The sequence below is a fragment of the Macaca mulatta genome, chromosome X (assembly GCF_049350105.2).
Source record: "Macaca mulatta isolate MMU2019108-1 chromosome X, T2T-MMU8v2.0, whole genome shotgun sequence".
NCBI lineage: Eukaryota > Metazoa > Chordata > Mammalia > Primates > Cercopithecidae > Macaca > Macaca mulatta.
The window spans coordinates 31,327,061-31,346,833 of NC_133426.1; the positions used below are offsets into that span (position 1 = coordinate 31,327,061).

Sequence of the window (19,773 nt, forward strand, 5' to 3'; positions counted from 1 at the left end):
CATAAAAAGGTAAGGGGGAAATGGATTCAGATGGTTGGGAAGAAGGAGATGGGGCAGGTTGCTGTCTAATTAGTGTGGTCAAATTTTAAGAAGGTTTTGAAGTTGAGATTTGAATAACACTTGAAGGAAGTGACAGAGTTAGTCACAAGGATTTCTGGAGAAAGAATGTTCCAGGTAGAATAAAGAACTAGGCATAGTGCCCAGAGAAGAATGCCTGTTTAGTTCTCTAGATGAGAAAAACCTTTCTCAGAAGGTCCCTTAGCTGAATGCCCTTTGTATTTTACTACCTAAAATTGCATAATATGCCCATGTCCAATTCCGAAGAGGGCAATCAAGACTGCAACACCACCATGAAATAGCTCAGGACTATCATTATTTATTCCCTTGGGTTGGAGCTTCCCTTGATGCACATGATATGCGGAGGAGGGTAGATCCTCAACAAGTCTGGTCACTGCCAGCAAAGGAGAAGGGTGTACATGGATACATTTGGGGAAAAGAAAATGAGAGTATCTTTCTTCACCACACCCTGGGGATTAAACAATACTCCTTTTGGCCCTGTCTAACAGGACAACTCATCCCATTTTCTCAGCCTTAGATCCTGACTATCAGCAGAGAATTCTCATGCTTGGTGTAAGAGCAGAAAAGATTGGAAAGGAAGCTGTGGTGACCAGGATCAGCATCTAATTCACCCAGTGGCAAAGGTGCCACCACCCACAGATAAGGAGAAGGTTTAAAAGTGTACAATCAACAGATAAACAGTAGGTAGCATTCATAATGGGAAAATATAACTATGAAAGAAAATTTTTATGTGGCACTGAGATACTTTGAGATGCATGATTAATGAAGGGCCTAATTCAAAGAGGGTAACATTACAATTCCCAAGTACAGGGTGAGGTGGCGGGCGCCTGTAGTCCCAGCTACTCGGGAGGCTGAGGCAGGAGAATGGCGGGAACCCGAAAGGCGGAGCTTGCAGTGAGCTGAGATCCGGCCAGTGCACTCCAGCCTGGGCGACAGAGCCAGACTCCGTCTCAAAAAAAAAAAAAAAAAAAAAAATTCCCAAGTACAGCACAGACACAAAAGCTGTAGCCACATGGACAACTTTACTGCCTCTACGATTTAAGTGTCTGATGGGAATGCCAGACCTAAGAATTGGAATTGAGGGTCCTGACTTGTTTGAAGCAAGTCAAGGTCTTTTTTTTTTTTTTTAGAGGGAGTCTCGCTCTGTCACCAGTCTGGAGTGCAGTGGTGTGAACTCGGCTGACTGCAACCTCTGCCTCCCAGGTTCATGCCATTCTCCTGCCTCAGCCTCCCGAGTAGCTGGGACTACAGGCACCCACCACCATGCCTGGCAAATGTTTTGTATTTTAGTAGAGATGGGGTTTCACCATATTGGTCAGTATGGTCTTGATGTCCTGACCTCGTGATTCGCCCGCCTTGGCCTCCCAAAGTGGTGGGATTACAGGCATGAGCCACTGTGCCTGGCCAAGTCAAGGTCTTTTTATATTTCCTAAGTGTCACTTACAATAATCCACCTACACTTGAGTTTTCTCTGTTACAAAAAATATAGTATATGAAAAGGCAGTTCAGTAAATGTTCATGGGTGGAAACAGAGGTGAATATTTAGGAAGACTAAATCAAACTCAGATAATAAAGAAATACAAGCTATAATTCAGAGGAATAGAATGCCAAACGTAAGGGGAATAGAAGCTGAAGTTCATGACTATGCCCTCACATTTTTTTTTCCTGCCAGTTGTTGGTAGAAATTATATGAAACTAGAAGCCTGTTCAGTTTTAACAAAAGGATGCAGATATGATGTAACTGTTGAGTACAAGACAAATTAAAATATTTTCTTTTTTTTTCTTTTCTTGAGATGGAGTCTCCCTCTGTCACCCAGGCTGGAGTGCAGTGGCACGATCTCAGCTCACTGCAACCTCTGCCTCCTGGGTTCAAGTGATTCTCCTGCCTCCACCTCCCGAGTGGCTGGGATTACAGGCACGCATCACCATGCCTGGCTAATTTTTGTATTTTTAATTGAGATAGGGTTTCACCACGTTGGTCAGGCTGGTCTCGAACTCCTGACCTCATGATCTGCTCACCTCGGCCTCCCAAAGTGCTGGGACTACAGGTGTGAGCCACTGCACTCGGCCCAAATTAAAATATTTTCATTGCAAATACAGAATACCAAGAGGTTCTATATATAATCTTTGAAAGTACCCTTTCTTTTTAAAGATCAGGATCTTTTTCACATGTCTAGAAAGAAATTTGGTTCAATTCTATTCGACATATATTTATTGGGAACCCATTAGATGTGTAATACAGTAAAATATCAATAGATTATAGAAAAGAAGAGAGTCCTTTTACTTACAACCCAGCAGGGCAGAAAGGATTAAATTCTTCTTATAAAGGGAGAACAAATACATTAGAAAAGATGCTGCATAATCAAGTTCAGAAAAGTGAGAAAGTTTAGAAAGGTTTCATAGAGATGAACTGCAGTTCTAATAATAAAAGTTAACATTTTTATAACATTTAATAGTTTTGGAAGCACTTTCACAGACCTTATCTCATTGCTTCGCATGGACCTTGCAAGACAGGTGGGATTTGGATAAGTAATTCTTTTAAAAAATGTCTTAGAATATAGTACATTTAGACTGACAAATGCCTTTATTAGAATAAAGGGAAAAGGTATGTGAGAGACATAGAGAGCAAATTTTGGGTTCTAGTTCCACAACTAACTAGCTGTGTGAACTATGAACTATCATGTGATGTCTTTGTAAACTCAAGGGTTGGATTTCTGGACTTTCTGTACTGAAGTGTAAAACTAAAGAATATTAAAATATTCAGTAATTCAAAGTGGATATTTTAAAAGCAATGAACCACATCAGTAGATTCAATTGCTTTATTATTTATTTTTATGATTTGATATTTTATTTTTTTTAATTTCAGTTTTTATTTTAGACTCAAGGGGTACATGTGCAGGTTTATTACATGGGCATATTGCATGATACTGAGGTTTGGAGTACAGTTGAACCTGTCACCCAGGTAATGAGCATAGTACTCAATAGGTAGTTTTTTTAGCCCTTGTCCCATACCCTCCCTCCCTTGTCTGGTAGTCACCAGTGTCTGTTGTTTCCAACTTTACATCCATGTGTACCCAAAGGTTAGCTCCTACTTATAAGTGAATACATGCATTATTTGTTTTTCTGTTTCTGCTTTAATTCACTTAGGATAATGACCTCCAGTTCCATTCATGTTGCTACAGATGACATGATTTCTTTCTTTTTCATAACTGTGTAGTATTCCATGGTGTATATGTGCCACGTTTTCTTTATCCAGTCCGCCATTGATGGGCACCTAGGTTGACTTCATGTCTTTGCTACTGTGAATAGTGCTGCAATGAACATATGAGCACACATGTCTTTTTGGTAGAAAAATTTATTTTTCTTTGGGTACATACCCAAGTAATGGAAGTGCTGGGTCAAATGGTAGTTATTTTTTCTTTCTTTCTTTCTTTTTCTTTTTTTTTTTTTTGAGACAGAGTCTTGTTCTGTTGCCTAGGCTGGAGTGCAGTGGCATGATCTCGGCTCACTGCAACCTCCGCCTCCTGGGTTCAAGTGGTCCTCCTGCCTCACCCTCCCGAGTAACTGGGATTACAGGTGCCTGCCACCATGCCTGGCTAATTTTTTGTATTTTTAGTAGAGATAGAGTTTCGCCATGTTGGCCAGACTGGTCTCAAACTCCCAACCTCAGGTGATCCACCCACCTCGACTTCCCAAAGTGCTGGGATCACAGGCATAAGCCACCACACCCAGCCATTTTTTTCTTGGATTTTTTGTAAAATTATTTAAGTGTTGGTTAACCTTATGAAGTCACAGATTTAGAAGTAAGTACTATATCTTCAGAAATTAGAGTTTTTTTCCCTAATTTTTTTTCCTCTGGTATAACTTTCTGCTTATTTTTCTTAGATTTCAATAACGTTTTAACTTAGTTTTATGCATTCATCTATTCAAGACATTTATAGAATGCTTCCTATATGAAAGACACTGCCAAATGTCAGTAGATATGGTATTCAGGGCCTCTGTCCTTATGGAGCTCACATTCAGATAGGGGAGATAGACTTTCATTAAATAAGCCACCAAACACATAGCTATAGATTTTCGTAAGTGCTGTGAAGAAAGCAAACAGGATGCTGTCTGTGATAATGATGGGAAATCTTCCCTAGATGTGACTTAATTATACATTAACTCTGCAGTCCATTACTTCAAATGATCCCTAGTTATTCAATTTACATACCGGAATTTTACAACTCTGTTTAGTTAGTCCCAGGCTTCAGGCCATTTAAAACAAAAGATATAGATGAATAGAAAAGTCACTCAGCTTGCCTTCATCCTTCAGATTTCGGGCAAAGGTCACTTTTATTGGGAGGGCTTCCTGATCGCCCTTTCCTGCCTCTCACCCTTACCCCAACGAGCGCACACACACACACACACGCGCGCGCGCGCGCACACACACACACACATTTAGGTCCTTACTATATATTCTGGTAGTGTCCTGACACATTTGTAATTATTTTATGAGATTTAAAAAATTAATGTCTGTTTTCCCAACAAACTACAACCTCCATGAGGGCAGAGAATGTCTGTCTATGACTGAATCCCTATCATCTCAAACAGAGTTTGGTAAAGAGTACACACCAGAAAAAAATAGTTATTGAATGAATGATTGAACAAAGGAGTATTTCTGTTCACTTCAGCAAGAGTTTGATGATTAAACCCTCCTGTTCTACAGAAGAGTGGTTCTAGTTTTTAATCTGTGAATGATTCAGGTTCTGGGTTAAACAGGCAATTCTTGAGATCATGGTCTGAAATTCATATAAACCTCCTACTTTCAATTTCCTCAACTCATGATCCAGGTGATTCCTGACAAATTAATAAATGTGAGAAAGATGCTGTTCTTTTTGTTTGAAGGGTCGAATCATAAATTAATAGGAAACACTGTCATGTCAATTCAACTTTTTATGAGAGGAGTGGTACTGCATAGCTAGGAGTTCTGACAGATTCCACAGGCAGACTGTGTGGGTTCAAATCCCAGCTCTCTCACTTACCTGATACATGACCACAGGCAAGTCACTTAACCTTGGGGCTCCTCATTTTTCTAATCTGTAAAATGAGGATAAAAATAGTACCTCCCTCATTGGGTTATGTGAGGCTTAAAAGTATTAGCACATGCAAAAGTGCTTAGAATAGTGAATGGCATACAGTAAGTGCTAGATAAGTTCTCGCTATTAATCTCAGTAAGTGTAATGTTCACTAAAATAAATGATTCTCAAATTTATATCATAAGACTACATTGACTGTCTGAATAAAGTAAAATTATGTATAAAGGCTGTACTTCTAATATAATAATTATCTTCTAATTTATTATATTTCCACCCTCCCATCTACTTTAGTAAATTAATTAATATATTAGGGGAAAGGACAACTTATATCATAGTGCTCATTATATTAAGGACATTATAGAATTTATAAAAATAAAGAAGTATTAAGATAAACTGTAGTAATTTGAAATTCACTTTGTGGTATTCACCTTTAAAAGTAGCATTTCTGAATTTCATATGCTAGTTTCCATTCCTCTTTATGGAGTTGGCTTTAACATGCAGCTTTTCATGTGGCCTGAAAGGGGATTCTTTCTACTTTCGAGAGGAATGTGCTGTGAAGGAGGAGTGGGGAAGCTTACTGGCGGGCATGTGAGAACAGCAGCTCTTTGAATGCTGGGTATGATGTAGCATGGGAACTGTGGGCAGCTACTGGCGGAGTGTTTCACACGCAGCGGGACAGTGGGAAAGGCAATGAAGAAAACAACCAGTGCAAACAAATGCAGAAGAAAGGGTGGGGCGGGGTCAAACTCCAGGGAAGGAGAGAGGTCAGCCTGGAGAGACAAGAACACTTACAAGAACAAAGAATAAAGCAGTGAGAAACTGGAAGCAAGGGCAAATGTCAGTTGCAGAATAAGGGAAAAGGGCAAGAAAACATGACCATCATGGCAATTTTAAATGCCTGGAACTATGTACATGTTTCTAGTAAGGAACTAGAGATCTCAGGAAACTAAAATAAATGCATGCATGCATAAATACATTTTGCTATTTAAACACATTTACTAGGAACACATTCCATTTTTTTAAAACAATAATAAACATACTTACATGGATTACCATAATAGCTAGCCTTAGAACTAGCAAAAATAGTTCCCGATTAAAACCAATTAGAAATTAGTATGTAACGATCAAGCAATCAAGTAGCCTAATTAAAATATCTGAAAATAATGATATGCTTTTCATTCTCTTAAACTCATAAATATTTATTTGGCTCCTGATGGCTTCATTCCCATTTTATACTTCATATAATTTTTTCATCACATTCTGTACATCACTCATTTTTCCCCCTGTAGTTCCACACATCCTGATGCCTTCAAACAAACAAACAAACAAACAAACAAACAAACAGAGAATTCCCTTGAAAACCAGACCATTCTTCTCCTAGGGTGAGAAGGACAGACTCTGGAATATTTTTGGGCCACATTACTGTCAAGGTTACCTGAGCAATTTCAATAACATTCCTCTTGAGTAAAGTACAATTAGTTGTACAAACACTGAAAACCAAATGTTCTTAAGTTTGACAGTATGCTTTGACCTCAGTATGCTCTAAGGGTGGTCACTGTCCTGGGCATTTAAATTTATACTGTCCTTCTTCAATTCTTTAAAGGGTTTTGTTTACATCCTTTTTCTCCCTAACAGAGTTGAGGTTAAGCATAAATTATTATTCTGTCCTTACTGAAAAGATGTTTTCCGGGAACTTAATTGTCCTTTTTTCACGGGTCATTCTATTCCTAATATCAACAAATCCTTCTGTGACCTAACCTTTTCAAAAACAAACACATTCTTCTTTCTTCTTTGTTCTTTTTATTTCCTTTACTTTTAGCTTTTACAAAACTCCGGCCAGTAGGCACATTAGACTAGATATTATAGTTGAATATTTATATAAGAGCAACCTATAGTTTAGAATGTGTTAGAGCAGTTTTTCCTACATCTTACTGCAATCTTTTGGGAGAGGTGCTTTCTAATTTTTTTTAACCCTGTGTATTTCTCATTAACATTCCAAAAACTGGAGAATTGTCACATAATAAAAGTACTACTTAGTATCTGCTAACTGAGAAAAGGCTAGTAGCTGATAAAAACTTGTATGTTTTGTAAAACAACTGCTTTACTTACGAAAACTAGTGGTATATGGGCAACGTAATTTTGTATTCAAGCTACAGACAATGCTTGATGCAAAATATATCTTTACACCTCTCTGTAAAACTCTATGATCTGTAGTTTGGGAATGAATTTCTATATGTGGTTACAAATAGACAGCATCTTCTGTGAGCATGATAGAAATGCAGAATTGCAGGCCTCACCAGATACTAAATTTCGGAAAACTACTTTTAGGCCAATGCTATCCAATAGAAATATAACGATTGCTACATGTACAATTTTAAATGTTCTAGTAGGCACATGTAAAAATTATGCAGAAACACTGTCCATTGTTTTAGCTGAAGCGACAGGCTCACTTCATTCATTTCACTTGGTTATTCAAAAATAACCAAGTTTGAATAATCATAATAAATGAGTGATATTCACTATGACATTTTACCCAAGCAAATACATAAAAATACTATCATTTCAACATGTAATCAATATAAAAATAATGAGATATTTTAAATTTTTTGGTACTAAGTCTTTGCATCCTGATATATATATATAACACATCTCACTTTAGACTGGCTGCATTGAAGGGCTCAATGGCCATATGCAGCTATCATACTCGACAGCACAGTTCTAGACCATGTGATCTGAAATACAGTAAATATAAATCCATATAGCAGCAAATTGTGTTTCTGGGGATCTGTTAACAGTTTCCCTTCATCCTTCACGTTTCTCTTTATATTCCTCTTTATGCCTCACAGAAAAGTTAAGCACTTGGTTCTCCATGATTCTGTAGCACTTGAACACTCCTCCAACACAGAGCTTTTGTGATGGCATTATACTTAATTTCCCCAGAGTCTAAACCCTTCACAGTGTCTTACAGAAGTCATATATATATATTTTTAACTTTTAAATTTGTCTGTACCTGACAAGTACTTAACATAGAACAGGGGTTTTCAAAGTGTGGTCCATGATTCAACAGCATTAGCCTCATTTGAAAGTTTGTTAGAGATGCAGAGTCTCAAGCTCCACACCGGACCTACTGAATCAGAAAGTTGGGATGTGGAGCCCAGTTAACTGTGTTTTAATAAGCCTTCCAGGTGAATTTGATGCTTGTTAAACTTTGAGAACAACTAATGTAGGAAAACATGTTTATTTGGAGAACGGCTTCATATTTATCATTTTTTCCTGAGTTCTGTGGTAGAACCACAAGCTGAATCATTTTAGGTCTTCTTAAAGAAAGAAAAAGTCAAAGAAGAACATGCTAGAAAAACATCAGTAGATATCTTCTCCTTATCCCCGGTTAGTGATAGGCCCACGTTATTTGGAAGAGCAGATGGCTAGGCACTCTGTCCAGAAGTGACCCCATGATGCAAAATGATTAGTACAGGATCATTAAAAAAGAGATATGAGGAAAATGTTCAAAATCTGTCAATATATTTAAAAGATCAAATCCTGTGCTCAATGATGGTAAGAACAAACATACATAGATACAGATAAAAGACCTGCTTAGAAAATCTTATCTTACCAAAGTAAAGAATATAAATGGCTCTAATGTAAAAATTGCTTGTTTGAAAAAAAAAAAACTGTTCTTTTTTTTTTTTTTTTAATGAAGCCACACAAATACTCCTATTGGTTAGTTAACTATGATCCCATCATGTCCTCTCACAAAGTTTACTACTATGGCTATATAGATCAAGTTTCCAATAAGAAATTATTGAAGAATTTATAAACCAGAGATAATAATGGGTACTGTTTTTGTAGTATCAGTGTTATGATAGTATGTATATTTCTGGTTTCTAACACTGAGAAAGGACGAGAGGGGTGGGTCATTATGGAAGCAATAAAAGAGAATCCGTCTTTAAAGCTTTACTTGATATAGCATAAGCAGTAAAGGGAGTTTTGTTTAGTATGTCCTTGGACCAAATAGGATAATTACAATGTCTTCTATGTACACAGTAGATGCTCAATCAGTGTTGATCGAATGAAAGAAGGAAGGGATGAAAGAAGGAATGAAGTGTGCAAAAGATGAGGTTCTAGATCCCTGTGACAGCAAGTTACCACAGAGGTATACAGATGGAGTGTAATGATGTCTACATGACTTTGGAAGAATCTTAGGAAACCTTTAAAAAACATACATAATTTATGATACTGTTCTTTGACATATATAAAGAATCTCATAACTGGAAATGCCTTCATATTATTCAAATTTTTAAAGGTGTTTGCATTCCATGAGTTCCTATAGTCAAGAAGGCACCTACTCCTTATATTAAGGTGTTTTTGCAGCTTTTGTGCTATTTGTGAGTTTACTCATGAGTAAAGAAAAATGGTATAATATTCCTTTATATACTACTTGTGCTTGGTGAATAAAGAGATTGACTACATTACTCAGTGTGTGTACCATTTAAAAATTAGAAAGGTTTATCATCATTTTAACTTTTTTCTCACCTGGTTTAGATATTCATTTCTACTTGGTCAAATATTAGCATTAGTTTGGCTTTAAGAGCTGATTCATTGAAATCATTTTTGGTTGATTTTAATACAATTGCTGAGTTCTAAAGGCAATGAGGAATATAATGCTTTAAAATTTTATATTTGAAACAAGTGTGATTTTTAAGGGGTACACTGAACTGGGTTCATTAATCCATTGGTTTATAAAAGGAAGATTTAAAAGTTAATATACCTGAGAATCATTTCAAAAAAGAAGATATATGTAAAAAAGTGAAGTATTTTATACCTGTATGTCCAAAATAGCTTTAAAGTATTGCTTTTTTTATTTTTATTTTTTTTGAGATGGTGTCTTGCTTTGTTGCCCAGGCTGGAGTGCAGTGGTATGATCTCAGCTCACTGCAACCTCTGCCTCCCGGGTTCAAGCGATTCTCCTGCCTCAGCTTCCCAAGTAGCTGGTCTACAAGCGTATGCCACCACACCCAGCTAATTTTTGTATTTTTAGTAGTGATGGGGTTTCACTATGTGTTGGCCAGGCTGGTCTCAAACTCCTGACCTCAAGTGATCCGCCCTCCTTGGCCTTCCAAAGTGCTGGGATTACAGGCATGAGCCACCACACCCAGCCGGTATTGCTTTGTTAAGTCCAAACTTAATAGGACTTTGAGAAGAGGAGACAAAAAGAGCATGGGAATAGCAGTTCAAAAAACCTGAGTCAGATCTTGACTGATACAAGTTATGTGACTGTGACTGTGGTACTTCATGTTTCTAAGCCTCGGTTTCCTTACGTGTAAAAGGGAATAATGATAATAGGTAATCATAATACAAAATCACAAGGTTGTGATTCTTAGATGAGAGAATGCACATGAGAACTTTTTGTAACTGCAAGGAGTGATGGTTTCCTACACCACAAACAGTCAAATGGTCAAATAGTAACATGCATACCAATGTGTCTACTCTGAGGAAGAAAATAGGACTTCGTTCCCACAGAAAATTTCAAACAGGCAAACCAATGTCTCTTACATTTCTATTAGAAGATTCAAAGTCAATTTGGAACTCTCTATACATTGATTCCATACATAGGTAAATTGTGACTGGGTCTGACTGTATTGTTGGTGGTCACATCTCAACTGGTTTCACCATTTTGACTGATATTACAGACAGCTAAAAAACTAGCATGGCTTTCCTTGAAAATTAAATGAATGGATAATGCAAAGAACCCAGGATATTCTGATATCAAGTACACACAGACTGATAGTATGTAACTCTAATCTTTCTGTTACACTATTTTGCCCAAATTTAAGACTCTTTCTTTTCTCAGGTTTATATCTACCTTTCTACTACTCCAGTTCTCTACTTTTAATTAATTAATTAATTTATTTATTTTATTTATTTTTTTGAGATGGAGTTTGGTTCTGTCACCCAGTCTGGAGTGTAGTGGCGCAATCTCAGCTCACTGCAACCTCTGCCTCCTGGGTTCAAGCGATTCTCCTGCCTCAGCCTCTGGAGTAGCTGGGATTACAGGCATGCGCCACCACGCCCAGCTAAGTTTTGTACTTTTAGTAGAGATGAGGTTTCACCATGCTGGCCAGGCTGTTGTCAAACTCCTGACCTCCAGTGATCCACCTGCCTTGACCTCCCAAAGTGCTGGGATTACAGGCATGAGCCACCATACCTGGACAGTTCTCTACTTTTTGATTTTTCTTTGTCTTAGCAGACAGAGGCAAAGATGAACTTGTACTTGGTTTTTATCATGAATTAAAGATTGACATAGCATTGTGACTAAATTCTTTAGTTTCATAGAAATATAATGTCTTTTTTTGACATTTACTATTTAAAAAAATATTATGTCATAATAGTGGTGGGCTCAAGCTTCCCGCCACAGAACTTGGAAAATGCTTTAGCCTCACATACGTTGTTCTAAATATAAAATATTCTCAACAGGACGTATGAATTGCTTTTCCAGTAATGGGAAAAAATTGTTTGATGTGAACTTCATTTCTTGCTTTCTTCTCTTTCTGAACAAGGCTTCACATTTATAATGTAGCAGAATTATCATCAAAGAAAAGAATGGAACTAACTTGACTCGGTTATATGCAAACCAAAACCTTGGATTTATCAGCTTTCTGCTAAAAACACTTTTTAAGCATATCTTTAAGGTCATGTTAAAAAATAGAAACATGAAATTTGCTACAATATAGAGCAGATACCACAAACTGAACTGTTTAATAGGAGAAGGCTGTGTATATGTGGGTTTAGGGATGAAGAGTTTAAAAGTTAGAGTTATACAAGGAGAAATATAATTTCAACAAGCCACATTTGTATTATGAATAAAGAAAGCAACTTCATTGGTTTTAAACTAAATTCTGTCAAATGTGTATCTCCCCCAGATATCTAGAGACAGAATCACAGGACTGAACTGGATGTGACCTTAGACAAAATAAATTTCCTCATTTAAAAAATGAGGAGAATTAAAGCTGAGAGAGGTTAAATGGCTTTCCCACAATAACATGGTTAAATAATGGCTCAACTTAAGTTTGAAGTTAGACCTCGGAATAGTCACTCCAATGCTCTTTGCTATATCATACTATCTCCTTACATGTGTTTTCCTGTACTTATAACCAAGTTTTTATTCACTGTAAAGAATGGCTACATATTAAGCTATTAACAATTTTTTTTTTTTTTTGAGATAGAGTTTCACTCTTGTTGCCCAGGCTGGAGTGCAATGGCGCAATCTCGGCTCACTACAACCTCTGCCTCCCGGCTTCAAGCAATTCTCCTGTCTCAGCCTCCCAAGTAGCTGGGATTACAGGCATGCACCACCACATCCGGCTAATGTTGTATTTTTGATAGAGATGGGGTTTCTCCATGTTGGTCAGGCTGGTCTCGAACTCCCGACCTCAGGTGATCCACCTGCCTCAGCCTCCCAAAATGCTGGTATTACAGGCATGAGGCACTGACTCCAGCCACTATTAACAGTTTTTCATACCTTACATGCAAATAAATAGTGTAACTAGAATGGATCACTTAGCATTGATTAAAAAAAAAAAAACTTTTTCCACTAGTCATAATCCTTTGACCTCATTTGGAAATCTATATGCCACTGTCACAAATCTTTTACCACATTCTGAAAGCAAATGTGACATTCTACTCTCTAAAGTAAATTATAAAATATAATTCTAGAGCACTTAAATGGGACTAATGTGGCCATTGGTTTCCTTTGGACATTTATTACTTTCCTTATTTATACTTAAGATGAAAAACATACTAAGGATGAAACAGATAAGATTTTAATAGTACTCAACCACTATGGAGCAAACAGAGAAAGGCATATAATCACTTAACTATATTCCCTTGCTTTAGTCGATGCCACTTATAACAATCTATAATACAAATACTTCAGGACTATCCATCACGACAAGAATTAAATTATGTGAGATCTCAAGAGGTCTTGGATTTACAACTTATTTTTATTAAAGATCTAGCAATTCTTTAACAGGGCTTTCAATCACACCCCTAAATGGACTGACAATAGGAAAGTGATCTGGTTTATTACATTTTTCTTATTAAAAAGTTAAAACCAAGTATTTTTAAACCCAATTTCCTCAGGAGCATACCTTCTGCATCCTATGAAATTGGAAAGGAGAGAAAATGGTTCTCTAATTCTATGGTTAAACTAATTTTAGGGTGTTGGGATATAACATGGTGTCCTTCACACTGAGAAGGTAGACACATCTCTTCCACCACAACCATTACTCTATGTGAATTAACTCATTCAATGTTACAGTAACCATGTTGGAGATGAGTAAATGGACAACCACAGAGATTAAGTGGTCTCAAGGTCACTCAGCTAATATGTTAGATTCCAAAATCTGTGTACTGTAATAATAATAATAATAATAATAATAATAATAATATCAAGAACTAGAATTTGTAGAGTGTTTATCATTTGGCATGTTTGCTTCCAAGCACTTTCCATTTATTTTGACTTATTCATCCTAATAATAAACTGATATTGTAGATAATTTTATTATCCCATTTTTTTTTTTCAGATGAAAGACTGAGGCTCAGAAAGGTTACGTAATTTGCTCCAGGTCCCACAGCTAGTAAGTGTGACCTTGAGCACACCGACATTCCCTGTATTTATTGTGCAAACCTACGAAAAACTTTCACATGTAAGTTTGTGATAGGATGCTCTTTCTTTAAATGACTTTTGGACATATCTTACTATTGACTCTTGTTTAAATTAGGATTCCAAAGGGAAAGATGTTTTTAAGAATCCAAGCAGTAAGAGTACAAAGGAACTGCATGGCGGCAATTCACTTCTTCCATCATGATTCAGCATTATTTTCTACGTTTATTGTAAGAAAACTGCTACACAGAGTTTAGATGTTCCCTCTAACTCTCATGTTGACATGTGATCCCCAATGTTGGAGGTGAGGCCTAGTGGAAGGTGTCTGGGTTGTAGGAATGAATCCCTCATGAATGGCTTGGTGCCATTCTCACGGTAGTGAGTGAGGTTTTGCTCTAGCAGTTTTCATGAGAACTGCCACCTCCCCTCCCTCTTTTTCTCCTCTTCTCTTGCCGTGTGATCTTTGTACACCAGCTTCCCTTAGCCTTCTGCCATGAGTGGAAGCAGCCTGAAGCCCTCACCAGAAGCAGATGCTTCTTGTACAGCGTGCAGAACTGAGCCAAATAAACACCTTTTCCTTATAAATTACCCAGCCTCGAGTATTCCCTTATAGCAACACTAAACAGACTAAGACATATACTAAAGTCTAACTTTTCATTGCTTCCAAAATTAATATTAATAATTTGAAAACATTTAGATGGGAATTATAAACTAATATAAAATATCCTATCCTCACAAATATTACCATGAACATTAAATGAAAAAAGTACTTTCATTGTTCTTTACAAATTGTATCTGTATATTATTTTACTGTAACAAAGGACAACAATGTTTACTATGTGCCTACCTGCAGAAGCTTCCATCTGGTGTTCAGGTCTTCCAGGGTGCTGAGATTATATGGTGAGAGCTGAATGCCCAAAGTGGTAAGCTGGCGAGCAAGGTCATTGACGTGGCTCACGTTCTCTTTCAGAGGTGCAATTTCTCCTCGAAGTGCCTGTGTGCAATAGTCAAAAGCAAATTGGAATATAAGAATATTTAAAACAAGAAGAATTGATACCTGGGCTTATTCTCTTTAGGGTGCGGTGCCAGTAATGTTTGCTCTATGCTATGGTTTGAATGTTTGTGTTCCCCCTCAAATTCCTATGTTGAAATCCTAAAAAATAGAAAGAAAAAGAAATCCCAACACCTAAGGCAATGGTATTAGGAGATGAGGCCTTTAGGGAGGTGATTTTTTGGGATTAGTGCCCTTACAGAAGAGACCTCAGAGAGCTAGCTAGCTCCTTTCGGCATGTGAGGGTGCAGTGAGAAGGTGTTTTCTATGAGGAATGGTCCTTCCCCAGATACCAAATCTGCTGGTATTTTGATCTTGGATGTCTCAACCTCCAGAACAATGAGAAATACATTTTTGTTGTTTTACAACCTATCAATTTATGGCATTTCTATTATAGCAGCTGGAACAGACTAAAACAGTCTATTATGGTAGTATTATAACAATGGATATTTGTTAATGGAGGAATAATAACTGCTATTTGTTGAGCACTTCCTAGGTGCCTAATGCCATGATGAGCTCTATCCATATATAAACTGATTTTATTTCTTTCCAACAATCCTATGAGGCCAGTAGTTGGAGAATTATAATTTTATATATGAGAAAACAAACTTGCAAAGGTTTGTTTTCAAAACAAACAAACCTTGCCAAGCTCTCATGGGTAAAAATTGAGGAACCTGGGATACATATATACAGGTTTGCCTGCCTCTAGAATATATATTCTTAACTATTATATTATATGCTTCCCCTAAGAAATTCTGGATTGGCAAAGTAACAGGAAAAAATATATTGTTGCTGGATTCTAAATTCTACTCATGTCACAACCAGAAATGGATCCTTAATTTTTTTACAATAGAAAGAAACATTCAGTCATAAAATATTGCACGCATACTTTGCACCAACCACATCATAACAGTTTCATTTAGGGAGTAGGATATTTTGTCAAGTCCTAAGAATGACTTCCTGATCTCCTGGTATTTTAGTCTTTGTAGCAATGACTTCAGAAGGCTCCCGAGGGGCTTCTCAGCTCTCTCTGAAGCACTAGAGCAGAAGTCTCTGATGCAATACATCACAGCAATCCATTGAGCAGAAGAACCCTATGCAGATATGGGGAGGATATTACCATGCATCATATCTACCCTATCGAGATGGCATTTATGGATCTTTAACATGATGCATGATGTCCAAATGTTCCAATAAGCAATTTCTAAGGGACAAATTCCCTCATTTAGGAGAACAGTTTGTGTAATGTAATGTCTGTGTACAAGGACAGCATCACTTACTTGACTACACGTGTTGTTTTGACTTGCTTGATCTGGGCAGGTGTTATTTCTCTGTCTGGTTCACCATGTTGATAAAACCACGGGTTACACTGACCTCATTTATAAGCCTTGCATTTCTTCCCACTCCAAATCAAAGGAGCCAGTATGTACATTCAAAATAAGAATGACATTATCCTCTCAAATCAACCCGAATACTTCACTAAACTGTGGTGTTGTGTAGAGTATAAGACTGTTATGTAGTTCTTAGATAATAATATAAGACATTGTGATAATCGCTCTGTTTAACTTAAAGTTTTAAAAAGTGATCATTAAAAAACATTACATTAAGCAATCATGGGGTTTCTTTTGGAGGATAATGAAAATGTTCTGGTATTAAACAGTGGTGATGGTGGCACAATCTTGTGAATATACTAAACACCATTGAATTGTACACTTCAAAAGAGTGAATTTTAAAGTATGTGAATTATATATTAATAAACACAAACAAAAGAGACCCCTTCTGACCACACACGTACAAAAAAAATCATATGTGATGTATTCATCTTTATTCAACTTCGTGTTAGTGGAATGCCATTGGAATCAGTGTGAAATTCAGAAAGTTTTATAGGGGTTGATACTAAATATTATTCCATTTCCTTATGAATAAATACATGGATTAAAAGTATTAGAATAAGTGCCCGTGGAGAAAGGTGGTTTAAATCCGTATACATGAATACTCATCTCTAAAAGGAAATGATCCATAATAATTTTGTTTCGCATAATAGAAAGGTTAGAAAACAGATTTCTTAAATGTCAATGGGGGAAACTTGGACAGGGACAACGATTACAAAATGAAACCATTCTCTTCTGGATAATAACGTGCATTTCTAGTAGCCACAAATAAATATTATGTGAGGGGAAACTGTAAATAGGAAGCTCTGCAGAGAGGGCAAGCCAGCAGGCAACATCTTTCAGTAATACAGGTGAGTCCTTTATGTTAATCATCTCTCTTTATAAGCAAGACTCTCAAGCCAGTAAGCTGATTATCCTACCTCGTTAAGTCATATCTAGATTTCAGTTCCCTTTAGGTGACATAATGTATATTTTCAAATGTCTCTTATTAGAATATTTTGATTTTCATTTTCTCCCCCAAATTCCTGAGCACACATTTTAATCCTGCATCAATGTTTTGGAGGATGAAAGGGATTCAAAAATAAGTTTTGGTACTCATAATGAATTGCAACGTTCTCCCTTTTCCTCTCTTTTTTTTTCTTTTTAAAATTTACTTTTCTTCTTTAAAGTTTACCATAAGATCTTGTCATTTCTTTTTTTTTTTGGCTCCTTTCAGGCAATGATAATGGAAGTTCTCTTAACTAATCGCCACTTAAGACTCACCAAATTAGCCAAAGTCTTCATTCTGTTTGTGAAACAGCAGTGATGGGAACCTCGCACAGCCTCAATAAAATGTTCGAGGTGCCTGTCAGTAGGTGTGGACCTTCTGCTCCCATTAGTTGACTTTTTACAACCGTCAGTTGTGTGTATGTTCTCAAACCTATCTTTGCCAGTAACTATTGTGACTACATAATTTCATAAATATCTCCTAAATCATAAAAATATTAGTTTAAAAAGAAAAGAAAAAAGTTATGATTTCTATAAAAACCAGGCCAAGTACTCTGGAAAGCTACTTCAAAAAGAAAAAGAAAATAAATATTGTTGAAGTAGTTGTGAATAAGACAACTGCTAAAGATGAAGAAAACAACCCAGACCAGGCGCAGTGGCTCGCGCCTGTAATTCCAGCACTTTGGGAGGCCGAGGCGGGTGGAAGGGTGATCACTTGAGGTCAGCAGTTCGAGACCAGACTGGCCAACATGGTGAAACTCTGTCTCTCCTAAAAATACAAAAATTGGTTGGGCGTGGTGGTGCATGTCTGCAGTCCCAGCTACTCGGGAGGCTGAGGCATGAGAATCGCTTGAACCTGGGAGGTGGAGGTTGCAGTGAGCCAAGATGGCACCACTGCACTCACTCCAGCCAGGATGACCCAGCGAGACTCTGTCTCAAAAAACACACACAAAAAAAGGAAAAAATGCCAAATGTTCAGTTTAATCTGAATTCCTAAATTTCTGTTAAAATATTTGACAATGGAAACTTTGATTGGTGCGAGGTCAGTTGATAAACAGATAACTGGGGACAAAGGTTCACTTCAGGGAAATCTCTAGATGGGGCTGAGCAGACTAAAGGACTTCAGTCGTCTAGAAATCATGAGGGCACTCAACACATGAAGGTGGAAGAAAGGAGATAACAGATGGTAGGAAAGATAAAAAGGAAAAGGAGGCAGGAGAATGCTCATGCCAGTCTTCACTTTGGCATTTGACTTAGGTTTCGGTAGCAGCTCTGTACCACCCAAGGATGGCTCACTGCTGTGGGATCTCAGTGCCCAGAAACATACATAACAAGAAGTATGGCCACCTAAACACAGAGTCACAAGACCCTCACCCTGTAAAGGGTGAACACAGGTACTTTGCTATTTAAATAGATGTGACATTGGTTTGGCTATATTTCACAGATTAGAGCTTTTAATATGACACACATAAATTTGTGTTTAAATTATTAAACACTATACCTAAAATGTCAAAAAGCACAGTTAACGCTGAGCAATACAATGTGCTATTTAAATGATATCAGGATTGCATTAGGTTTTACTCTAGCTTGGAAGCAGTTAGTGAGAAAACATTGAAGAAAGCCATTATACGGTGGGTTTTCTTCGAATCACTTAAACATCTGGAATATGTTCTCCATGAAACAGCAAACCAAGTCTAATTTTATTATGACTAGTTTCACGCAGGCAGAATTTTCAGTTCATTAAATGTTGTCTGATTATAGATACAAAAGTACTGATTTAGAATGATATGTAAGTCTGATATAATAAGTTTTTTCTTCATAAAAATTAAATTGCCTGTCATATCTTTGCTTATCTTTATGTAGCTAAGGATTTGTTCAAATACACATTTAAAATTACAGTCATCTACTACTTTTCTAAGACAAGGAAGGAATTGCCTATTAACAAGGGAATCTCATTTTTGAGAGAGGAATTTTGACTTGACAGTTAAGAGAACATTTCTACTGCAAAGCACAGAAGGTCAGTTGGAAAGACTGGAAAGAGTAAATTGAGGGAATTCTGCTTGGAGGGGTTTTATTTCCTCTGTGAAGTAGGAATCAACAGACCTGGTATAGTCTGCAGTGCCTGGCATAGCGTGCAGTGCCTGGTGTGCAATGAATAGTCACTGAATGAAAACATGAATTAAGGGTAAGTGGGAACATTTGAATTAATCGTAATAGAGACTGTGAGAGGGAGTTGACCTAAGAAATGTAATGAGGTTGGCAAACAGTGTTGAGGGCCCACTTGAGGATGCGGTTCAACATTTTTTAGCAGAATCAATCTGCCTGACTTTCTCATTTTCTCCAACAGTGTTGCATGTAAGCATGGAGAAAACAGTTGATCCAGGTTTGGGGTTTCGTCAGATGACTGTGGCTCACACATTTAGGGATAAGGAAGTTTCAATACTAGCCAGGATGTAATTGAAAAAACATACTGTGGAATCTAAACTGGATTAGGAGGAAAGCAAAGCAAAATGAAGCTTGTAGAGA

At 37.1% G+C, this 19,773-nt stretch overlaps 1 protein-coding gene across 11 annotated transcripts in view; it reads right to left on the reverse strand.

The window, feature by feature from the left end:
- DMD (dystrophin) overlaps window positions 1-19,773 on the reverse strand; it is a 2,157,177-nt gene that overhangs the window by 322,338 nt on the left and 1,815,066 nt on the right. For all 11 annotated transcript variants that reach the window (XM_077988314.1, XM_077988313.1, XM_028842274.2 and 8 more), the window contains one exon: window positions 14,666-14,812. In XM_077988314.1, the coding sequence (XP_077844440.1) occupies window positions 14,666-14,812 (147 nt within the window). The remainder of the gene's footprint in view (window positions 1-14,665; window positions 14,813-19,773) is intronic.